The sequence below is a fragment of the Paroedura picta genome, chromosome 13, assembly GCF_049243985.1.
Source record: "Paroedura picta isolate Pp20150507F chromosome 13, Ppicta_v3.0, whole genome shotgun sequence".
In the NCBI taxonomy this organism is placed as follows: domain Eukaryota; kingdom Metazoa; phylum Chordata; class Lepidosauria; order Squamata; family Gekkonidae; genus Paroedura; species Paroedura picta.
Window position 1 is genome coordinate 26,621,095 of NC_135381.1, and position 22,188 is coordinate 26,643,282.

At 44.1% G+C, this 22,188-nt stretch overlaps 2 protein-coding genes across 4 annotated transcripts in view; one reads left to right on the forward strand and one right to left on the reverse strand.

Annotated features, from left to right (window-relative positions):
• IL1RAPL2 (interleukin 1 receptor accessory protein like 2) overlaps positions 1-21,896 on the reverse strand; it is a 592,622-nt gene extending 570,726 nt beyond the window's left edge. The window contains exon 1 of one of the 3 annotated variants that reach the window (XM_077308260.1): positions 21,758-21,896. Coding sequence is in view for 1 of the 3 variants with exons in the window: in XM_077308257.1 (XP_077164372.1) it covers positions 19,622-19,626 (5 nt within the window). In the remaining 2 variants the exon portion in view is untranslated. Of the gene's footprint in view, positions 1-19,621; positions 19,645-21,757 lie in introns of those variants that run through there. The other 2 variants (XM_077308262.1, XM_077308257.1) reach the window with 2 other exon arrangements.
• On the forward strand, positions 1,203-9,418 carry LOC143822647 (aristaless-related homeobox protein-like). The gene is made up of 5 exons (XM_077308041.1): positions 1,203-1,356; positions 2,127-2,400; positions 2,913-2,958; positions 4,924-5,210; positions 8,004-9,418. The coding sequence occupies exons 1-5, from the start codon at positions 1,257-1,259 to the stop codon at positions 8,212-8,214; spliced, it is 918 nt and encodes a 305-aa protein (XP_077164156.1). The 5' UTR covers positions 1,203-1,256; the 3' UTR covers positions 8,215-9,418.
• Positions 21,897-22,188: the final 292 nt, after the last annotated feature.

Sequence of the window (22,188 nt, forward strand, 5' to 3'; positions counted from 1 at the left end):
CACTGCCTACTCCCATCAAAGAACCCTATGCTCTGCCATCTCTAACTGGCTGGTGATCCCTGGCCCCAGAGAAGCACACCGACCTCAACTAGGGCCTGAGCTTTCTCTGTCCCGGCCACCACCTGGTGGAATAAGCTGCCTGAAGAGATCAGGACCCTGCCTGAACTTTCATAGTTCCACAGGGTCTGCAAAATGCCAGGCATTTGGTTGAGGTCGACCAATCCAACAACATCTGCTGGGCCCCAGAAAATGCCTACCCATGTACTGAATCCTGAATCAATCCACCTATATAGAATCATAATTAGCAAGTTAATATTGTCTCCATTAGTACGAGAACTGTTATATGGAACTATTACAGGAAATCTTTTAGAAATTATCATCAGTTATTGAAATCACTGTTGCAATTGTTTTTACTCAGTGCTATGAATTATGCTCTGTGTTCTATGCAAACTGAGCCAAAATGGAGGGTGGTATAGAAGTATAATAGATGACAGACAGACAGATGCAATTCCACAGCCTTGGACTTTGAAACCTGCATTTGAAACACCCCTTCCCACTCTTTGTGGGGAGAGATGAACTTCCCAAAACATCAGTGCTAAGTCTCTGATGCATATAGTCTCCCCCCTTTTAAGGGAAACAACATGTTGGGCACTCCTACTCCACATGTGGTTTGGCCTTTCTTATACAGTCTTATGTCCTTGACAGCTAGCTCCTATGCAGAGTCAGGGCTGTACAAATTCATTGGACTCCATAAGCTTTGCTTTGCCTGGCTTTTCTGAAAAGAAAGTGGATGAGTCATAAGAGGAAGGCAGAGGAAAGATTTTTCCTGTGCTGCTGGAGGAACTTTTTTGGAATCACTGCATCTGGTCCATTGTGCACGGAGGGGAGAAAGGGGGGGTCGAGGATCTCCTTTCCAGCTATTTCTTCGACTGAAATGCCAATCTGGCACCGGTCCTCGTGGGCTAAGAAGCAACACTCTTTCAACTCCTCTGCCAGGAGGGAGACACATCCTCAGGGGGGGTCACTGCCAGCCGATTCAACTATGTAATTCGACTTCCCCGCAAACACGCACACAGGGAGGCGCCAGTCCTCCTGCCAAGGGACAGGGGCTGCCAGTCTTCCCCGCCAGGCGGCGGCGTTGGGAAAGTGTCTGCCCGGGGAACTGCTGCCCTGCCCCGAAATGCTAACGGGGGGAGGGAGGGGTGCGCTACCTGCTCCAATAAAGCCCGGCGCCAGGCAAGGGGCGGGCAGCAGCCATGCAGAGCGGCAGCCCCGCAGCCCCGGCGCTGCACCTGCTGACATCCTACTTCATCGACAGCATCCTGGGCAGCCGAGGCGCCGCGGTGGGACCCCACGGTGAGTTGACGATGGAGGGAAGGAGGGCGCCGGGGAGGTGGCGGGACCGGCACCTGCACAACGCTCCAGGCGACAGGGAAACCCTGACTTTCTCCCGGGGAAGCGTCCAGCCCGCAACTTCCTAACTCCCCACCCCTGCGCGGGGAGAGTCTGCTCTCCTCCGATCTGAATAGGGGGGCAGGGGGATCGCAGACTCCCAGTCCGAAAGGGGCCCCTTGCAGGTCGAGCCCCAGCCCATAAGGTCTGCTTTAAGGCACAGCTGGGAAGACCAGATGGACCGCACGCCCGTGGCCCCGCCCAGTCTCCAAACAGACCACTATTTGGAGGGGGGGCTTCTGAGCCATCGCACCTTAGGAGTAAGGTGACCAGATTTTAACATTGGTAAAGCGGGACACCATTGACGGGGTGGGGGGGGGGGGTTCTTGATTTAAAATTTGGTCTATATGGAGCAACAAAAAGTTTCATGGAACGCATAGAACGCAAAAATAGTATTGTAATATATATATTTTTTAAATTTCAACATAAGCACAATTTGCCAGGTGTCCCCAGATGTCCCTCCAAAAGTGGGACCATCTGGTCACCTTCCTTAGGAGGCTTCTCTGCAAAGAGTTGTGCAGCCGCCCGATCCTGGGCACAATAACTTCTATGGCAGGCTTACTCTCCAGTAAGGAGTGCAGCCGGCGTCTCTTGTCCGGACGCAGTTCTGACACACCTTTGCTACCCCCCTCTCCCCACCCACCCACCGTCTCCCCTTCTTCGCGTCTCCCTAGTTGGGACCCCTGCAGAGCTACAGGAGCCCTCCCAAGGCTGGATGCCGGTGGGCGAGAAGTCCATCCTTCCGTCCGGCGAAGACAAGGCAACCGGCGGGGAGGAACGACGCACCTCCGACCCGAGCGCGGCAGGAACCGCAGCCGCCGTCGAGGCTACAGGGTCGGGGCCCCTGAAGAGGAAGCAGCGCCGCTACCGCACCACCTTCAGCAATTTGCAACTGGAGGAGTTGGAGCGCGCCTTCCGCAAGTCCCACTACCCCGACGTCTTCACCAGGTAGCCCGACCGGGGGTGGGACGATGGGTGGAGTGGAGGGCCATCTAGAGCATCTCGCGGGCCAAGAAACAGGCGCCGATGGGGAAAGGATAGGCAGGACCGCGGCCCATGGCCTTTATCCACGAAAAGGCGTGACTCTAGAGCAGGGGTAGTCAAACTGCGGCCCTCCAGATGTCCATGGACTACAATTCCCAGGAGCCCCCTGCCAGCATTCGCTGGCAGGGGGCTCCTGGGAATTGTAGTCCATGGACATCTGGAGGGCCGCAGTTTGACTACCCTGGTTTATATGAACAGGCTTCTGGGAATTGTAGTCCATGGACATCTGGAGGGCTGCAGTTTGACTACCCCTGCTTTAGAGCACCTGAATGCTTGATTGTTTGTTTGTTCGTTTGATTTGGATGGGTACTGGGTTGACAGGGACAGTGAAACTTTTTCAGGTGAAGTCAGAATCTTTGAATATAATTTCGATTCAGCTTCCAATATAAGAAGAAAACATGACTTTCTATTTGCAGGGAGGAACTTGCAATGCGGTTAGACCTCACAGAAGCCAGAGTTCAAGTAAGTGATGGCCTCTTTACTGTTTAAAGGGAACTCTGCTCTCGGTATATCTGTCCACTTTTTAAGCGGAGAAGACAGAATGCAGGAAATAAACCATCCCAAACTAAATATGGTATAAATCCCGCACATGCACACACTTTAGGTAGAATTTGTGGCGAGAGCTATAGAAGTATTTAAGAAGAAGAGTTGGTTCTTATATGCTGCTTTTCTCTACCGCTTCCTTTCCCAACAACAGACACCCTGTGAGGTGGGTGAGGCTGAGAGAGCCCTGAGATTACTGCTCTGTCAGAACAGCTTTCTCAGTGAAATGGCCAGCCCAATGTCACCAGCTGGCTGCACTTGGAGGAGGAGCGGGCCATCTCAAACCTGGTTGGCCAGATTAGAAGTCAGCGCTCCTAACTACTAGACTGAGCTGGTACAACAAAGATCCGTCCTTCCCTTTAAATCTGTTAATCCTTATTTCCTGTTATATCATTATCTATGATGCTTTCCTTCTCCAGCTCTCACCTAGCAGTGCCAGGAAGTCTCCATTTTCCCTAATACCTGAAGCCCCTTTCTTAAATAGCTCCATGGTACCACCTCCACTTTTCTTTATCAACCTGAGTAAAACCCATCTTTTCCATCTTAACTTCCCATTCTCTTTTTCCAACTAGAAGAAGAAGAGTTGGTTCTTATATGCCTCTTTTCTCTACCCAAAGGAGTCTCAAAGCGGTTTACAGTCGCCTTCCCTTTCCTCTCCCCACAACAGACACTCTGTGAGGTGGATGAGGCTGAGAGAGCCCTGATATCACTGCTCGGTCAGAATAGCTTTATCAGTGCCATGGCGAGCCCAAGGTCACCCAGCTGGCTGCATGTGGGGGAGTGAGGAATCAAACCCGGCTCGCCAGATTAGAAGTCCACACTCCTAACCACTACACCAAGCGGTCTTAAAACAACCCAAATCCAAATGTTGTCTGAATTTGTTCATTTGTCTCCACTCCTGTTTTGTAAAGTTCTTAAAATATGCAGCTCTTTCTTTAGTGAAGGCATTCTATGAAGTAACAGGTAGTGCTGATTCAATCATTCCACAATTTTGTCTCTCACTGTTTCAGTACTGTCTTTGCACATTTATCTCTTGTGTATTCCTCTAAGCTAAAATAATGCCATATCCAAATACAATTAATTCCGAAACCCAAAAAAATGTCAGAGGGATGCCAGGTCCTGGGATCATAGTAGGTTTGTTTTTCTGCTATGGCAAGTTTTCTATCGCAGGGGTAGTCAACCTGTGGTCCACCAGATGTCCATGGACTACAATTCCCATGAGCCCCTGCCAGCAAACGCTGTCGTCCATAGACCTCTGGAGGACCACAAGTTGACTACCCCTGGTCTATTGTGACTAGGTGCAGTCAAGTAACAATCTGAAACCTATAGATCCTACTATGTCATTGATCAGAGCATTAAGAAAGGACAATATGTTGGTAGGTAGCACGAGGAAGATGCTGAAATCCTTAGTATGTCATAGTGGCCAAGAGAAAGAACTATGATTTGTAAGAGTCCTGGTTCAGATCTTGCATTTGCTGAGAACTTGCTAGGTGGCTTTACACAAGCCATGCATTTGCAACATGAATTAACATGGGTTTCATCACTTATATCATGACAGTCTTTCGGAGACTGAAGTAGGAAGAAAACACAATAACTGTATGCAAGTAGCAAAGTAAACATAATAGAAATGCAGTGGTCATTAGTTCATTGTCACAAAATTGAGCTATAGGAGAGAAGCCCGCCTTAACATATAATTCATGGGATTTAATCGATAAAGCTTTCATAAGAGGAACAATAACTTCTCTGAATTTCACAAGGCTGTATTGGTGACTGCTAACCCATGGAACATGATGTATTTCCAGCATTTTACTTTCCACTCTCAGAAGAGAATTGGAGTGGTATGTCATTTCTTAAGCTTTCCTCCTTTCTTTTTTGGGGGGGAAGGTTTGGTTTCAGAACCGCAGGGCGAAGTGGAGAAAACAAGAGAAAACCGAACTCTTAGGCAGCATGCCTGGGATCTCCTTGACACCTCCTTTGGGCCTGTACTTGGATGTTCCGCTGAGTCAGACCTCTCTCTTGGACCCTGCCTGGCGATCTTTGCCAATTTCCACCATGGCTGTGCCCTCAGTGGCACCAGCTTTCAGCTCAACGGCAGTGGCACCATTTGGCCTTGGCAGCCTAACCTGGACATCCCTTTTCCGAAATCCAGTGTTAAGCCCTCAACTTGGAAGGTAAATACAAAGACTGCATATTGAGTTATAATGCAAAGATGCATGTTTTATCAACCTAATTCTATGCAAATAGGTATGTATAAGTTCCTTGGTTTTAATGGTTATTCAAACTGTGCTTAGAATGGGACTTGTTAGTTTTTCTTATTGATCTGTTGCCCAGAATCAATTGGTTGGCTCCAGCAGAAAGTTTCTGCTGAGAGAGACGGAAGCAGTTTTTACCAGTCCCCCCCCCCCCCCCGGATATTCATGCCAGTGTCCTGATCATCAAGAACAGCAAAGAAGTTTGAGCTACACTGTGCTCAGAGAAATCCCTTCCATCCACTGGTGGGGAAAATAAGTACATAATACATTGAAAATAAGTATGTTACGAAAACACCCTTCAGGTTTTTTGTTTATCATTAAAGGAAAGATAATATATTATCTAAGGAGCTGGTCTTTGGTCAGTCCCCATGCTTGACTACTCAAGGGTAAGTTTAGAATCATAGAGATGGAAGGGGCCAGACAGGCCATCTAGTCCAACTACCTGCTTAATGCTGGATCAGCCTAAAGCATCAGGGATAAGTATCCATCCTGTGATGTTGCTAGGCTTGTGCTGACTTTGCATTCCTCGGGGCAAGCAGCTCATATGCATTTGTGCTGCTGTTTGGGGCTCTGTGCTTGTGCTGGATATGAGGGTTGGATGAAACAATTTTCACTTTCTGAAGGTGACAAGGTGTATTGTAGGTATAATGCAATTGTCAATTACATTTGTATCTAAATGTGGGTTGTTGTGAGGTTTGGGAGGAGGAGTTATGTTTCAAGATGCTCAGGAGAAAAGTAGGCATAAAAAATCACAAAATCAGCATTTCTATCAGATAGTTATCTAGCCTCTGCTTTAAAAAGTCCAAAGAAGAACCACCCACTACCACCCAAGGAAGCCTTTTCCACTGAGGAACTGCTGTAATGGTCAGGAACTTCTTCCGGGTGTTTAGCCAAAAATTCTTTTGAATTAATTTCATCCCTCTGAGGACCACAGAAAACAACTCTACTCCATCCTCTGTATGACAGCCCTTCAGGTACTTGAAGATGTCTATCATATCACCTTAGTCTTCTTCTCCCCAAGCTAAACAGACCAAGCTCTCTCAACCTTTCCTTATACATCTTGGTCTCCAAACCGTTCACCATTTTTATTGCCCTCCACTGGATGTGCTCCAATTTGTCTACATCCTTCTTCAGTTGTGGTGCCCAAAACTGAACACAGTACTCTTAAGTAAGGTCTAACCAGAGCAGAGTAAAGCAGTACCATCACCTTGCATGAGCTGGACACTATACTTCTTTTGATACTGTCCAAAATCTCATTTGCCTTAGCCATTGAGTCCCACTGCTGACTCATGTTCAGTGTATGCCTTTTCATACATACTACTGCCAAGACAGGTATCCCTGTAATGATGCATTTGATTTTTCCTACATTAATGCAGAACTTTACATTTTTCACTATTGCAATTCCTTTTATTAATTTGAGCCCAGTCTTCCATCTTGCATCCTGATTCTGTCTTCTGTTGTGTTTGCCACTCCTCCCAATTTAGTATCATCTGCAAATTTAATAAGTACCTCTACTGTTCCTTCTTCCAAATCACTTATGAATATGTCAAACAACACAAAGCCCTGAGGTCCTCAACAAAGGCCAGAGTTTTTTCTGTCCTTGCCCCCACCTGGTGTAACGAGCTCGCTGAAGAGATCAGGGCTCTGCCTGAACTCCCACAATTCCACAGAGCCTGCAAAAGGGAGCTCCTCCACCAGGCATTTGCCTGAGATCGACCAACCCAATAACATCCACAGGTCCCCCTCAGACACCTCCTTCATGGTCTGAACCAGTCTGATCTCTCTGGGGGATTCATCTAAGTTGTCATCCCAGTTATATTATTGTTGATCAAACCATAGAAATTATGTTAAGCTAAAACCACTGTTGGATTATTGTTGATGTTATTTCTGACTATTATATGCTTAGATCGTTCCATGTACTACCCCGCGACATTGCATGTTAACCGCTCTAAGCCGTATGGGAGAGCGGTATAAAAATCTAAGAAATAGAAAAAAAAATTTTTGTCAATGAGTACTAGAGCAGAAGGCTTTGCATGCAATTAAGGAAAGGTTAATGGACTGCCTTGCTTCTTGGGTAAAAGTTGAGTTGCAAATAAGAGGCAAGTTTAACATAGGATATGCTCCTTTATAACACTAAGATTCCATTTAGTTGTGTGGTTTCCTTTGTGTTTCAATGATTATGGTTAATTTTAAGGAGATAATTTTTGAGTAAGATCTAATATGAATAACTTCTAAGGAAGATAAACTACAAAACAGGCTTACATCTAGATACTCATCAACCTATGAGAACTTATTACTGAAGTTGTTCTATAATATCACAAGGATGGACTTTTCTATATTTTGTGATACAGCATCATATCATTAGTTGAGATATTTTTCTGTTATCTATGTAATATAGAAGGACCGTTTTCTCATATTGTAGAGGGAGAAATAATATTGGCCTATCACACAGTAATAGAATGTATATGAAGGAAAATGGACATAGAATGCCAAGCTGCAATCTTAATGTTACTGCTGATCAGTGCTGATTTCTTACATTTGGTTCATTTGTTCTAATTTGATATATTCTTTTTTAAATTTTTGTTTGTGAGCTACGTCTAGAGAGACGAGAGATGAGATGGAAATCTTTTTCTCTTTTGTCTCATGAGGAAGCAAATATTGTTCCTTAAAGTAATTGATCTTGATCTTCCTTTTCTTTTGCAATGAATATAGGTTCCTCAACGCTCTAAACCCACTTGTGACAACTGCTTCCATCCTAATGAAAGGTCCTGGCCCATCAGCAGACCCCATTGTGATGGCCTTTGCTGACCCACTAGCAGCTGAAAGGAAAACTTCTAGTATTGCAGACCTGAGACTTAAAGCGAAAGAACATTCTGTACAAAATCCGTCAGCTAAACCATGTAGCCACTCTAACAAGTGCTAGCAAGGATCTCGAACCATTTTTATGAGATGGGAGGGAAGGAAAAGACCTGTGATTATGTCTGAGAAATAACGTCTCCCATAAATGGACGCAACTGCAGAGGATGCTAAGAAAACTGTCTCCCAAGGAAACGCAGACTGCCAAACTGAGGGTTCTCCTCAAGGGAGGGGGAGATGAATTTTTGTACAAACATATACACTTCAATTATTTCCATATCCTATACATGTGTATCTGTGTGCAAAACCTTCTGTGTTTAAAAAAATGACATATCTACATACAGGCAAGCTTGTAGCGATGGGGATGTAGCAATGGGGAGGGCTTTTATAGAAAGTTTCAGAGTTTTTAGAAGCAACCCTGAAACTGCACCTACATAGTAGAGGAGACTAAAGCACCGTTGTTGGAAAAGAAATTCCACTGAACTCAACATATGAAGCTACCTTCAACTGAATCAAGACCATCAGTACATCTAGCTCAGCATTCTCAGTTTTGCAGCACCTCAATCAGAGTACATGTGGGTGGGATTCGGTTGTGAGCTATATCTCAGGGCCCCTACTTTATCTCTCGTGTGCTATCACCTAATCGGATAGTCCCTCTTTCTTGACCCTCAGACCCCGCCCCCATCTGAGGAGAGGAGAGGAGAGTCCGTGGCTCAGTGGCAGAGCATCTGCTTTTGAATGCAGAAGTTTCCACGTTCAGTCCTTCAAAAGGTTCAGTCAATAGGCATGATCAAGCAAAAAGGAGACTGACCAAGAAATCTGAAGGCGACGGAGACTAGGAAAGGGAACCATGAAGAAGCTAGAAAATATTCTTGAGTGTAAGGATGTACCACCAAGATTAAGTTAATTCATGCCGTATAATTCTCCATTACTATGTGAAAGTTGGGCAATGAAGAAAGCTGAATGGAAGAAAATGAATTTATTTGAAATGTGATATTGGAGGAGAATTTTATGGAGACCACAGACTGACAGAAGGACAAATGCATTCTATACCAAACCAAGCCTGAACTCTCTGTAGAAGCTAAAATGACTAAATTGAGGATATCATATTTTGGTCAGATCGTGGGAAGATAAGTCGCTGGAAAGAAAATGCCAGAAAAAGTTGAAAGCAACTGGAAAAGACCCAGCATGAGATGAGCTGGTTCAAAGGAAGCCATGGCCCTTAGTTTCAAAGACCTGAGCAAGGCTGTAGATCAGGGGTAGTCAAACTGTGGCCCTCCAGATGTCCATGGACTACAATTCCTATTCGCTGGCAGGGGCTCATGGGAATTGTAGTCCATGGACATCTGGAGGGACACAGTTTGACTACCCCAGCGGACATTTCAAAGGGCAGTAACTCATAGAGTGACTGTAAGTCGAAAGTGATTGACAGTACTTTGGCACTTGACACACACAATATTTGATGTGCAATACCACAGCCCTAGAGAACTGCCCATCTGAGTTGACAGTAATGAACTTAATGGACCAGTGATCTGATCCATCAGTATAATGCAGCATCTCATGTTTATTGGCAGGATAATCACAGCCTGCTTTATGGATCCATTGCAACAATCTCTAAAAACAGGTGTCCAAACTGTGGCTCTATAGATGTTCATGGACTACAATTACCATGTGTCTCTGACAGGGGCTCAGTAATTGCAGTCCATAGACAGCTGAAGAGCCGCAGGTTGGCCACCCCTATCCTAAGATTATGTGAAGCACATTCTGTATTCGAAGTGCTATAGAAGTATTGCTGTTACAGGAATTCAGAATAGCTTACTTTGATGGTCAGGATCATACCAGAATGCCAGGAAAGCTTCACTAAGTTGGCTGGGGAGTCTGGAATACAAGTATGACCAACTTTGAACTTAAGTTTTCCACTTCAAGATCTAGTTCTGTACAAAATGTATCATATCATCAAAACCGAAAATAAATGTTTGCTTCCTGAGTTAATGGAGTAAAAAAAAAAAACTTTAGCCGTCAACTGCTTTGCAAACTAGTCACTCATTCGGTTAAGAGTAAATGCTGTGCTTAATCCAAGAACTATTGTCATTAAAGCTTGTACATAGTACTTGCTTAAGACAAACCTAAATTGCTAATTGGGCAACCAGGAAAAGAACCTTTACAAAGGTTGAGTGGGGTTGGCTTTTCTTTTTCTTTGGCCATTTGAAGTACATAAAAAGGTGCTGTTGGTTTATATATTTGGGGAATTTATATGCAAGGCTGGAAAGGGAAGTTGGGTCCATTTATTTATTTATTAGATTTATATACCGCCCTCCCCAAAGGCTCAGGGCGGGCTATTCTCAGTTGTCCACTTCATCTTTGGATGGTGAGAAACCCTTGGGTAATGGTAACTAAGGAGTCTGTATGACACTACAGTATGATAAATGCGCCACTGTTTCCAATGACATCTGCCCTGCCATGAGGCACCTTGTCAGCATAGACCAGTGGTGGAAACCTGCACAAGATCCTTTAAATAAGAGATATTGGTTATGGAACTTGGGACTTCCTGTGGACAGATCCTGAGTTCTACCACTAAGCTACCACCCTTCATCACATACTTTTAATGCAAGATGACAATGTTTATTACAATATTCTCATATTTACTGCAAACTATGGTGGAAAAGATCCACTCTGTTTGATTGCCCGCATGCTTTTTCCCCTGAAAGGATGATGGTATTGCCTTTAAATACAATGTTTTCCTACATGTTTGGAATATTTTTACATCAGGAGCAGCAAGACTCAGGCAAAAATAGGGGAAAGGGTTTTATTTAATGTTATTTAGTTCACTACAGGCAGAACAATAGTGAGCACCACAAAATCCATACATGTTTAAGAAGGGTATGATTTCAGTGTTTCATGCTTGAGAAAGGAGGGGATATTCTAAACATTCCTGATATATTCAGGGCTATTTGGATCCCACCCTCTGTTTGCCTGGTGTTCTCCCAAAAGTACAAGTGCTGTCAAGAGCTTTAAAACAAACAATGGGCAGCCTAAAATTATCTCAACAAAATGGTCCTCAAACTAATGGCCCACAAAATAGCTTTTAAAAAGTTGGAAGACTCTTGGCTGGAGCTAGGCAAGCCTCAAAAAGATATGCACTCCACTTGAAAAAGTCCTGTCCTGTCTCATCTCTGCAGACAAGGGTCCAAAATAAAGGGCTCAAGTAGACCTTAACCAGTACACTGGACAGTGGGGAAAGAAGTCTTTCCTGCAGTCTTAATGACCTTTTGGTGTTTGTGAATTAACAAGTTGTAGCTATCCTCTCTGCAAAAAGCTTGCCTCCCAGACACAGCAGCCACGTGACCCAGTCTAGAACCAGCCGGTGTATACGCATTGTAACTTGGTACACAGAGACACATTTCACATTCAGTCAGTGAATCATAAATATTTACAAGAAGGTTCTCAGCCCTACAAAAAGGGTCTAATGCCTGGGTCTAAAGCTAATGATTTCAGCCCCCCAAGCACCCTAGTAAAGCCATCCTGCCCTCATGCTTAGGTAGGAAGTAACATCTTTGGAAAAGCAATTATGGAACACTAAGACTCCTTCCAAAAGGTGAACCTATGAAACATTACACACACACCAGGATTAGAATACCCTCCTTTCAGCAACAACAACTGCAGATATAACATTTATTTAGGCATTGATATGATATGCCATTTTTGTTCCCAATGGAGATTTCAAACACTTCTTACTTTCTTCATCTTCAGTACAACTACCCTGTGATTGCCCAGTGAACTTCCATGGGACAAGTGAAGCTTTATTTATTTATTTATTTATTTATTTATTTATTTAATACCCTCCCCAAGGCTCAGGGCAGTTTAAGCATCCTAATCTAACATGCAAACCATTATACCATGCTGGCTAAATATTTCTAGGCTCAGTACAGAGATAAGAGTTTTCTCAATACCTTTTCTACATCCAAGAAAATAATAAATGGAGTTGAACTTTCTTTTGGAAAACCAACTGATATTGGTCTGAATTCTCTTTTCCTCTTCACCTTCCTCAGGGGGTAGAGAGTTTTAAGTTTCTATCCTGATTCAAATATCTCCATGAGACTGTTCTAACCCTGCAGCCTGTGCATAGCATAAGAGTGCTGCTTGAATAGCCTAGATATGGCTCAGGTATAAACCCTTGGAAGGCTGGAAAGTCAAAGCTGAGCAGTTGAGTACAAACAACCTCTACCAATCCCCCCACACACACACACACACACAACTAATGTTCCTGCAACTTAAGGCAACTTATGGAACTGAGCTGCCAACACAATTAAAAACCAACCCCCACAAGGTGTGTGTTTACCGTATTGATTTTAGAAATTGGGACCCCATCTCAGTGACACAGCAGCTGCTTGGCACACCCAATGTTCAATCCCCAGCAATACCATTCAAAAGAATCAGAAGGGGATATGGAAAATGTTTACCTGAGACCTTGGAGAGTTGCTGCCAGTCAGAGCAGGCAATATTGACTTCAATGGTCTATCAAGGTCAGTATCGTCTTAGTCTGACTCAGTATAATACAGTTTAACATGTGAAGGAAACATCACAGATCCATCCACTTTCTTACTTCCCAGGATCAGTACAAACAGAACACTGTCCAGTAAGGTCAATCCACACGTGCAGCTGGGAGTCCATGATGCACTGAGCAACCAAATTGTGTGCACATGTGTGAAACTGGCTCCTGCAACTGACATTCTGAAAACAAAAGTATGCCTTTAAATATACTGCCTGAATAAAGAGCTCAAAAGGGCATAGGATTTGCATGTACAGAGTGCAGAAAGTAGAGAAGTGTTTTGCCTCTCCGTTGCCTCAGGAAGATCCAATGAAATTGATGAGCAATGAAGTTGAGATGGATAAAAGGAGACACTTCACTTAAACCATAATGAAATTGTGAAAATTACTGTCAGCAGGTTCCAGGCTACTACCTTAGAGGGGCTAAAAGGGCTCTAGATGGATTCATAAACAATAGATTCACCAATCAGCCATGATGACTAAAGGGAATCTCCCTATCTAGAGCTCTCGACCCCAGTGCTAGCAAGCAATTGTGCTAGGAAGCCTTGGTTTCTGTGCCCCATTTGTTGGGCTTCCAGGACAACTTGTTGGCCACTGTATAAAGCAAGATGCTGGACAAGATGGACCACTGGACTGATTCATCTTGAGTTCTTAGAAAGTTCCAGGATCTTAGTTAAATGACTAGGGGAAAGCTCTTTCTCTGCTGCCAGTCAAAGCAGAGTAGCCTGACAGTAAAACGCAACTTCACATTCGAAAAGAATTCCTGGATCAACCAGCACAACAAACTTAAATGCAGTTCAGAATGTAGTTTTATGCAGTGACTCCTGAGACTGAGTTGAAATTTGCTTATCTTATTTTCAAGCACAAATTCAAGCCATTTTTCAACACGATTTTATTTCCAAAAGTTATACTGTGCAAACAAGACATATGTGGGAAGAGATTGCACGGGATGAGGAGAGGGAGGGGAAGAAAAAGCATTTGTGTGTGTTTTTGAATAATAAGCCAGGTGTTTAAAGAAAAGACAAAAGCGATAGCACAGTAGGGTGTTCTGACTCACAAATCTGTATTGAGAAAGAAGTATTCATGAAGAAAATTAATTTAAGAAGTATATAGCTCAGGTTCTGAGCCCGTTAAGTCCTTTTAAAAACAGATTAGTGACTCAAACTTTTTTTAATTCTAGCAATCTCTTAAACAATTAGTGCAGTAATTGGAAAAGGGACTCCAAGATTCAGATACAGATAGAGATAAAAGAGTTCTCCCTAGAGTTTTTCCCTTTTTGTGGGGCGGGGGTGTGAGCTGCAGAGATGCACCTGCCTTTACAATCCATGGGGGCCAAAGTGTTGGAGGAGGACACTGAATAGGGTCACAAGTGCACTCAAGAGTAATACCAGACAAATTACTTAATTCATGTAAAGCAGCTGTAGTTGTATTGATCAGGAATGCGTGAGCAATCCTTTTAGTGCATGTGGCTGTTACATGTAAAGTGACCACCTTGCAGATTGCACGGTCCAGATTGCATTATCTGTAGAAAAGAATTGTCTGTGCTCTTAGTTAATAAAGTTTTAGACTCTCATCTCTCTCAGCTAATATAGAGCCCAGTGAGATCTAGTGCGGAGATGGCCAAGGGGTAGAATCACAGGCCAGATTTGGATGGTAAAGAACAAATCTTTAGTTTTACACACACATATGCATACAGATGGTATACTCTGAGACTTGAAATATGGCTTTTATAACAAAGCGATACTTTGCCGATGAAAATCAGAACACTTCTGTAACACTCCCCTTCTCACAACAGATCAGTTCCCCTGAAGAAAATGACCTCTTTAGTAGTTGGTCTCTATGGCAATACATTTTGAAGCCCCACCCCCCCTAAATCCCACCCACCCCCAGGCTCCACCTCCAAAATCTCCAGGAATTACCTAACCCAGAGCTGGTGACCCTAACCTGGAGAGCTTCCGTGGCAGAACTCCACTAGTTGAACATTCAAAACTCTCAGCACCATGCTGGCATCAAACTCTGACAAACATCTATTGTAACTCAGGCATAAAGCTGATATGTATATGGCTTTTTCCAGGTGATCAGGAAGCCTGTTTTTTCAAAGTTCCCAGGCACATGCTGAGAACCCAATTTATGGACACACTGGTACACCTGCAGGCTCTATGTAACAAATGCCCAGAAGCATTGGACAGGCCTTGCCACCAAGATTCCATACTTAGAACATGTAAAAGGGGTCTTCTGAGAACCTCATTAGATCTAAGAGTGCATCACTTTGGATGGGTTAGATTCCATTGATTTTTAACTAGAAAGGTTTAAATCTCTTCCTTAAAACTTACAGGACTTCGAAGTGTTTAATATTAGCTGTGCCACACTGGCAAGGCAGAACTGTCATAGAGCCTCAGGGTGACATAGTGGTTTGACTAAGTTCCAGGAGACCTGACTTCCAGTCTTTTGGTAAACCTAGGCCAATCACTCTTTCAGAGAGGGAGATCCACAGGTGCGATTCCAAGCTTTTCAGAGGCGGCGTAGGAGACAAATGTACTAGATCCATTCTACAACTATGAGTACTTGCAATGAGAACCTCTTGAGCTTTTCTATCCATTTTTGACCCATCGGGTCATAAAATCTGATGCACAAAAGACAGGGATAGAATCAGGGTAGTCTGTGCCATACTAACCCTCTAGGGTTGTAAGTGAGTCAAAAATCCACATGAGGGGTATCAGAATTACTCATCCCCAAGCCTTGTACACCAGTGGTCCCCAACCTCCGGTCCGGGGACTGGCGCCGGTCCGTGGATCAGTTGGTACCGGGCCGCAGCTCCTCCCCGGCTGCTACCTCGGGGGCTGCCCTGCCACTCTGCCGCCAGCTCACCTTTGGTGCTCTCCAGCGGCCGCCATGGCTGGGGCTCCCCCTCGGCATGGCACTGCACAGCTGCTGCTGGCAGTGCCCCCCAGCCGGCGGTGGGAAGTCAGGGGCACCAGTGGAAAAGCAAGTGGAGCAGGGGCTCAGGCAGCAGCGGCAATGTCCCTTGGCAAAAGACTACCCCCCCCCCCGGGCCTCAGTAAAATTCTCAAGCGTTGACCGGTCCCCGGTGATAAAAAGGTTGGAGACCACTGTTGTACACCATACTTCTAAAGCTGCCTTAACAGTAAATGGCCCTTAGAAAACTAAGCCAAAATACTTGACATAGCTGATATAAACTTGGGAGGGTTAGAAGAACACTTAACAGTCTCTGGACTGAATTGCCCAATGAGATTATTGTGAACTAAAGCGGAAGACAGCAAGACAGCTTGAATTACAGTTTCACCTTGTTCAAAAAAATGATTTCTGGTAAAAAAAACAAAACAAAACAAAAGAAATATATTGCATTTTGTAAGCACCTAGTCACAGCACGAGATTTTTGACAAAAGTTGACTTTCACACACAATTAAACAAAATAATTTCAGTTTTCTAGTTTCACTGAGGCTGATCCAGACTGTGCCTTATCAGCACGCTTATTTTGTGCTGATCAAAAATCACAGGATTAATATTTGCGGAAGAAGACAAGAAAGGATGGAATTATTCTAGCCTTATTTTCAAATAGTGGAGAATGGGAAATGGAAACCTGCTGCCGAAGGTCCTGTTGATGTGTGAAATTGCTTCTAGCAAATTTACCAACAAGTCATCAGGCAAAAATTTCACTTATCTTTGTGGAGTCTGATGAGAAATTAAAGAAACAAAGAAGTTCCTACAGCCATATGAACCTGTGTCACCTTGGCAGAAATAACTGTAAAGGTACAACAAAACAAAATCAGAATCCAGTGGCACATTTAAGATCAACAAAGATTTATTCAAGGTGTGAGCTTTCGAGTCCAAGCACTCTTCCTCTGACATAGTCTTGCACTTGAAAGCTCACGCCTTGAATAAATCTTTGTTGGTCTTAAAGGTGCCACTGGACTCTGATTTTGTTTTGTTGTGCTGCTTCAGACCAACATGGCTACCCACTTGAATCTAGCTTTAAAGGTGTTAGAGAAAAATTCAGAGTGGTTTTGCATTGGATGCCATAGATCTGTGTTCCAGGAACAATTTCACAACAAGTATTCCACAATCAGAAGATCAGTATCTGTAGAAACAACCCCTGAAAAATAACATGAGCACCGCTTTCACTCTTTCCTTGCAAAGTGCGGCAACAGGAGAGTGTTGGATGAGTCTTAAACTCATGGGATAAAACAGTGAAGCCAAACAGGCCTAATTGGGGAGGGTAAAACAGTTCCCTTAAAAGAACTAGCCACTGCCAGGTTTTCCTTCCTTCAACAGTCGTGGGCAGCAGGGGAAGGGGGAGGGGGGCAATTCTCACCTGGGAGGACTACTCCTTCAGAGCCCTTCCTGCACTGTTGATTCCAGGCACAGAATGTGTTGGCTTTCAGTGGGATGCAAATGAGAGCTTGGCCATTTGGGTGGTGTACCGCACACCTAATATACCTCTGGATGCCCTGCTAGCCCTGCTGGAGGTGGTGGCAGCTCGGACATTACAGTTTCCCAAACGGCTGGTTCTGGGGGACTTGAACATCCACACCAAGCTACTGTCCTCTGGAAATGGGAAGGGTGCCAAAACAGAGACTAATTGGATATCAGCTGTGATGCATTTGCAGTGGCAACATTTGCACTGCAACACAGGGGCATCACCTGTGGCCTTTCCTTAGTCAACTCCATTCAACCTCCAATGTGCAATATGAAAACCTACATTAACTTTGATCCACAAAAAAATGAAGCTAAGCAGATGTGGTAGATCATAGCAAAGCAGGGAGGCCTTCTACCATCTACACCAGGGGTAGTCAAACTGCGGCCCTCCAGATGTCCATGAACTACAATTCCCAGAAGCCCCTGCCAGCGAATGCTGGCAGGGGCTTCTGGGAATTGTAGTTCATGGATATCTGGAGGGCCGCAGTTTGACTACCCCTGATCTACACAAAGCCAAGCTGCTAGCACCCTACTTAGCACCAGAACATGTAGCCACAGTGATCCATGCAATGGTCACCTCTAGGCACCTTATTTGAGGGCGGTAAGAAACCAAATTACCCTAAATAATTGTGTGTGGGGGGGGTTAAGCTGGCAGATGTAATGAAGGCAGCATAAAACTCCCATTTGACTGTCTTCACAGCCATCTCATACCCTTTCATAAGTGGTGGTTAATTAAGAACTCATTGCTGTCAGCAGGAAGTAATCAGTTCCTTTTTCCGGGGGAGGATCTTAATTACTCCTTTCTTCCCCTCTGCAACAACAGTTCATTTTTTTTATCATAATCACACAATAATGAAATTACAATATTTTTTTTAATGAGCACATTTTGCAGCTAAGAGAATGTAGTAATTAAAACCTTCTCCTTCTCCCGTGGAAAAGGAATAGATTGGAAGTATTTTCATGTATGCAGGGGCACTAGAGTGAACAGGAAGTAATTAATTAAGCACAAGCTGACTCGGAAGCTGTTTTAAAACAGAGGTGAAGAGGATTTAAATAGATAAACAGTGGAGCTGCAAAATATGCTTGCTAATCTTTTTAATTTTTCATTACTGTATCTGTGTAATTATTTTTTCCTGATTATAATGAACAATCAGATTTGCAGCGAAGGAAAAGGAAAGGAAAAGAAACCCATTCTGGAAAGTAAGGTCACCAGCAAAGAAGTTATCATAGAACTGGATGTAGGGATGCTACTCTAGCCTCTAAGTGGAGCCTGGAGATCCTCTGGAATTGCAACTCAACTCCAGCCTACAGAGATCAGTTCCGCTAGAGAAAATGAATATTTTGGTAGTTCATATGTGGTTGGTTGGCACTGAAACTGCATTTTGATAAAGGAGGTGAAGCCCCCACAAATCCAGCCTAAAAGAAGAATGGAAAAACATGAAAGAGACTGGAATGGAACTATGTAGAATCATAGAGTTGGAAGGGACCACCTGGGTCATCTGGTCTAACCCCCTGCACTATGCAGTCACAACCCTATCGCTCCTCCACTGTAACCTGCCACCCCCTTGAACTTTCATAGAATCAGGGTTTCCATCAGATGGCTATCCAGCCTCTTTTTAAAAATTTCCAAAGATGGTGAACCCATCACCTCCCAAGGAGGCCTGTTCCACTGAGAAACCGCTCTAACTGTCAGGAACTACTTCCTGATGTTTAGGATGGAATTTCTTTTGAATTAATTTCATCCCATTGGTTCTGGTCCCTCCCTCCGGGCAAGAGAGAACAACTCTGCTCCATCCTCTACATGGCAGCCTTCTAAATACTTGAAGATGGTTATCAGATCCCCTCTCATTCATCTCCTCTCCTGGCTAAACAGACCAAGCTCCCCCAACCTTTCCTCATACGTCTTGGTCTCCAAACCCCTCACCATCTTTGTTGCCCTCCTCTGGACACGCTCCAGTTTGTCTACATCTCTCTTCGTCTCTGTTTATATTCATTGTAAAAAAACATGGTAACTCCCGAAAAATAGTAGTGTGGAACCAACTATAGTCTCCAGTTCAGATTTATTTTCTCAGAGGTTTGTTTGTTTTAGTAAATATCGCCAGGAGTTTTCAAGAGTCTAATATAACTGTATGGCTGTGTTTTAGAAAAAGATTTATAGAAAATTAAAGAGCCATATGCAGAAGCAAGGGGAAAGTTTTATATAGCAGGTACAGAATCACAGATCACTGGAAAACGCCGAGCCTTTGAACAAATAGAAGGCTTTTTAAAAGAAAGAAAATAGATACACCAAGCAATCTAAACAAATTTTAAAATAATTTCACGAATGATTTCCCTTTGGGGAAGATAAAGAACCCAGGCTACTCTAGAAGTCACTTTCGACTGATAGCTCCCTTATTAGACAAAAATTAGCACCCAATCGACCATGAAAAAGGCAAGCCATTAAGAGATCCATCAAGCTGACATGGGCTACTGTACATCTTGACACTTACTACATAATCAAAGTAAACTTTACTCTCCAGTGGCGGATCTAATGTAGCTGTCAGTTTATCTCCTTCCTGGCTCAAACGGACCCACAGTGTCACCTAGGCTGGGACAACAAACCAAATAAATAAATTGCAGTGTTATCTCTTGGAGCTGCTCAGGTACAGCAAACAGGACAAGAGCAGCATTTAGCATGCTGTAATGGAGTTTGGAGTAATTTGCTGTAAGATAATTTCTTTTGGACCTAAAAGTGTCCTGTCTCTCATCAAGCAGACAAATAGAAGTATCAGATAGGAAATGGGGCATGATAATACTGCTCTTAAAGAGAGTCACAAAATGGAAATTCAATAGGCATGCATTACAAAATATACAATGGCCTGTTATCCAAACCTTTGGCGTGTGTCTTTTCATAGCTGTTCACAGCACAAAGATCATCACATTAGATCTTGGAGCCCATTTTGAATATAAAGAACATTTGATATGCATGCATTTCATTTGTGGTTTATTGAGGTTTAAAAGGTTTTCCTTGAAAAGTGATAAAGTTGTCCTAAATAGAGTTATATCTTTCCCAGTCCACTGAAGTCAATGGATTTAGGACTGCACTGTTTGTTATCAGTTTAGGTTCTAGACAGAAAGAAGATGGAAATTTAAAAGGTGGGATTCATATTTTGAAAGAGTAAAGAACTAAAGCCACAAAGGTCAGCGATGTGTGGAATGACAAGGCTGGCCCAGATCAATAGGCACTGGAAGCAGCTGCTTGAGGCTGCAGAATTCAAGATCGAAAAGGATGGTTTCCAGCTCTGTACATTAAAAATTGTCATACCTAAGCAAGCCCCCAGAGCTCTATGGACATGCAATTCATCCAATACCTGGTTTGCCAGTGCAGGATAATAAGGTGACAGAGACCTGAAGTAGTTAGAATGAACTACAGCTGGAAGGGTCATAGGGGGGGATTATTTGTATTATAAACTCCCTAAAAAACTCCCTACAAATAGAAATCAGAACAAGAAGGAGGGAGGAGAGCATGTGAAACCTTTCTCTATGCTTTGACTTTTTTTTTACGTAAAAAGAACATCTAAAGTAGGAATTGTCGAGTCACAATCTAAAGTGATATAATCCCATTCTACTCCATCAGCCTGTACAGAAGAACCAAGCCTAAAATATACATCTTTAAATAAAATGAAGCCATTCCTCTTACTTTTCTGGCCCTCAGATGAATGGAAAAATCATCTACCTTAACAGAGTTTCTTGTCTTCTTCCCAATCGCCCCAGTAAGAAGAGAAGAACCTGAAGCACAGAGGGGTGCACTACACTGCAGGTGAGGCACAATACTTCATTGATTTCACTTGCATGTACCAGCTTCATTGGTTGCCAGTTTGATATTGGATCAAGTTCAAGGTCTTGGTTTTAACATTTGAGGCTATACGTGACTTGGACCCTACCTGCCTACGGGACCACCTACCTCCTTGTGCCCCCTGCAGGGCACTTTGTTCTGTGGGTATGAATTTGCTGATGGTCCCAGGCCCCCAGGATGCACTCCTAGCATCAAGCAGGGACAGGGCCTTTTCAATCCTGGCCCCTACCAGGTACAATGAGCTCCCACAAGAGCTGTGGACCTTGATGGAACTCTCTGGGTTCCACAGGGTCTGCAAAATGGAACTCTTGCAGTGAGAACCTCAGACATTTGGTTGAGGCTGGGCTGGGAATCCCAGAAGAAGAGTGGTTCTTATATGCCACTTTTCTCTACCCGAAGGATCTCAAAGCGGCTTACATCCACTTTCCCTTTCCTCTCCTCACAACAGACATTCTGAGAGGTAGGTGAGGCTGAGAGAGCCCTAATATTACTGCTCAGTCAGAACAGCTTTATCAGTGCTGTGGTGAGCCCAAGATCACTCAGCTGGTTACATGTGGAGGAGTGCAGAATCAAACCCAGGTATGCTGCCCTAGCTGGCCACACTCAGAGGCAGCTGTGCAGTAGGTGCCTGGGCTGCAAAGCCTAGCTGGAGTCCATACCAGAGCAAAGTCAAAGTCCAGTCTGAGTTGTTAGGAATCAAAGCAAGCAGAGTAAAGGGCAAGGCAAAGAGTAGTCAAGGGAAAGCCAAGGTCAGATTCCAGATAAGCATATATTCAACAAAGCCAATTACCAGGTGCGTAGTCAAAAGCTGTTTGCCAGGAATCAGGGAAGCCAATGGGAGCCAGAAGTTCGCAGACCAAAGAATCCAACCCGGACAGGAGGGTTTCTGCATAGATTGTACCCATGCCGAAGAGCTGCTGCTGTCTCACCTAAAAGCAGCCCAGCTAATTGGCTGCACCTGGGAGATGACTCACTCATCCTCACCAGGAACTATCCCAGCTGGGCCCCATCTACTTTGACAGCATGCCTGCAGTCTCTGGCTCCTTGGGTGTTCAGCAAACACCACCCTTCTGCTTTGCCTGCATCGCTCAGGCAAGCTGTCAGGGCTGGAAGACATCTGCAGATACACCAAAGATGCCTCGTGGGAAGAGCCTGCCTGACTTGTGCTGCTTTCCCCTGCTGCACATTCAGAGGCCCCTCTCTCTTCTGCCAGAGCTGGCT

Coding starts and splice junctions, on each gene's coding strand:
- LOC143822647 (XM_077308041.1), top strand. CDS start 1,257: ATGCAGAGCGGCAGCCCCGCAGCCCCGGCGCTGCACCTGCTGACATCC. Junction 2,959..4,923: donor TCACAGAAGCCAGAGTTCAA/GTAAGTGATGGC, acceptor TTGGGGGGGAAG/GTTTGGTTTCAGAACCGCAG. Junction 5,211..8,003: donor TTAAGCCCTCAACTTGGAAG/GTAAATACAAAG, acceptor CAATGAATATAG/GTTCCTCAACGCTCTAAACC.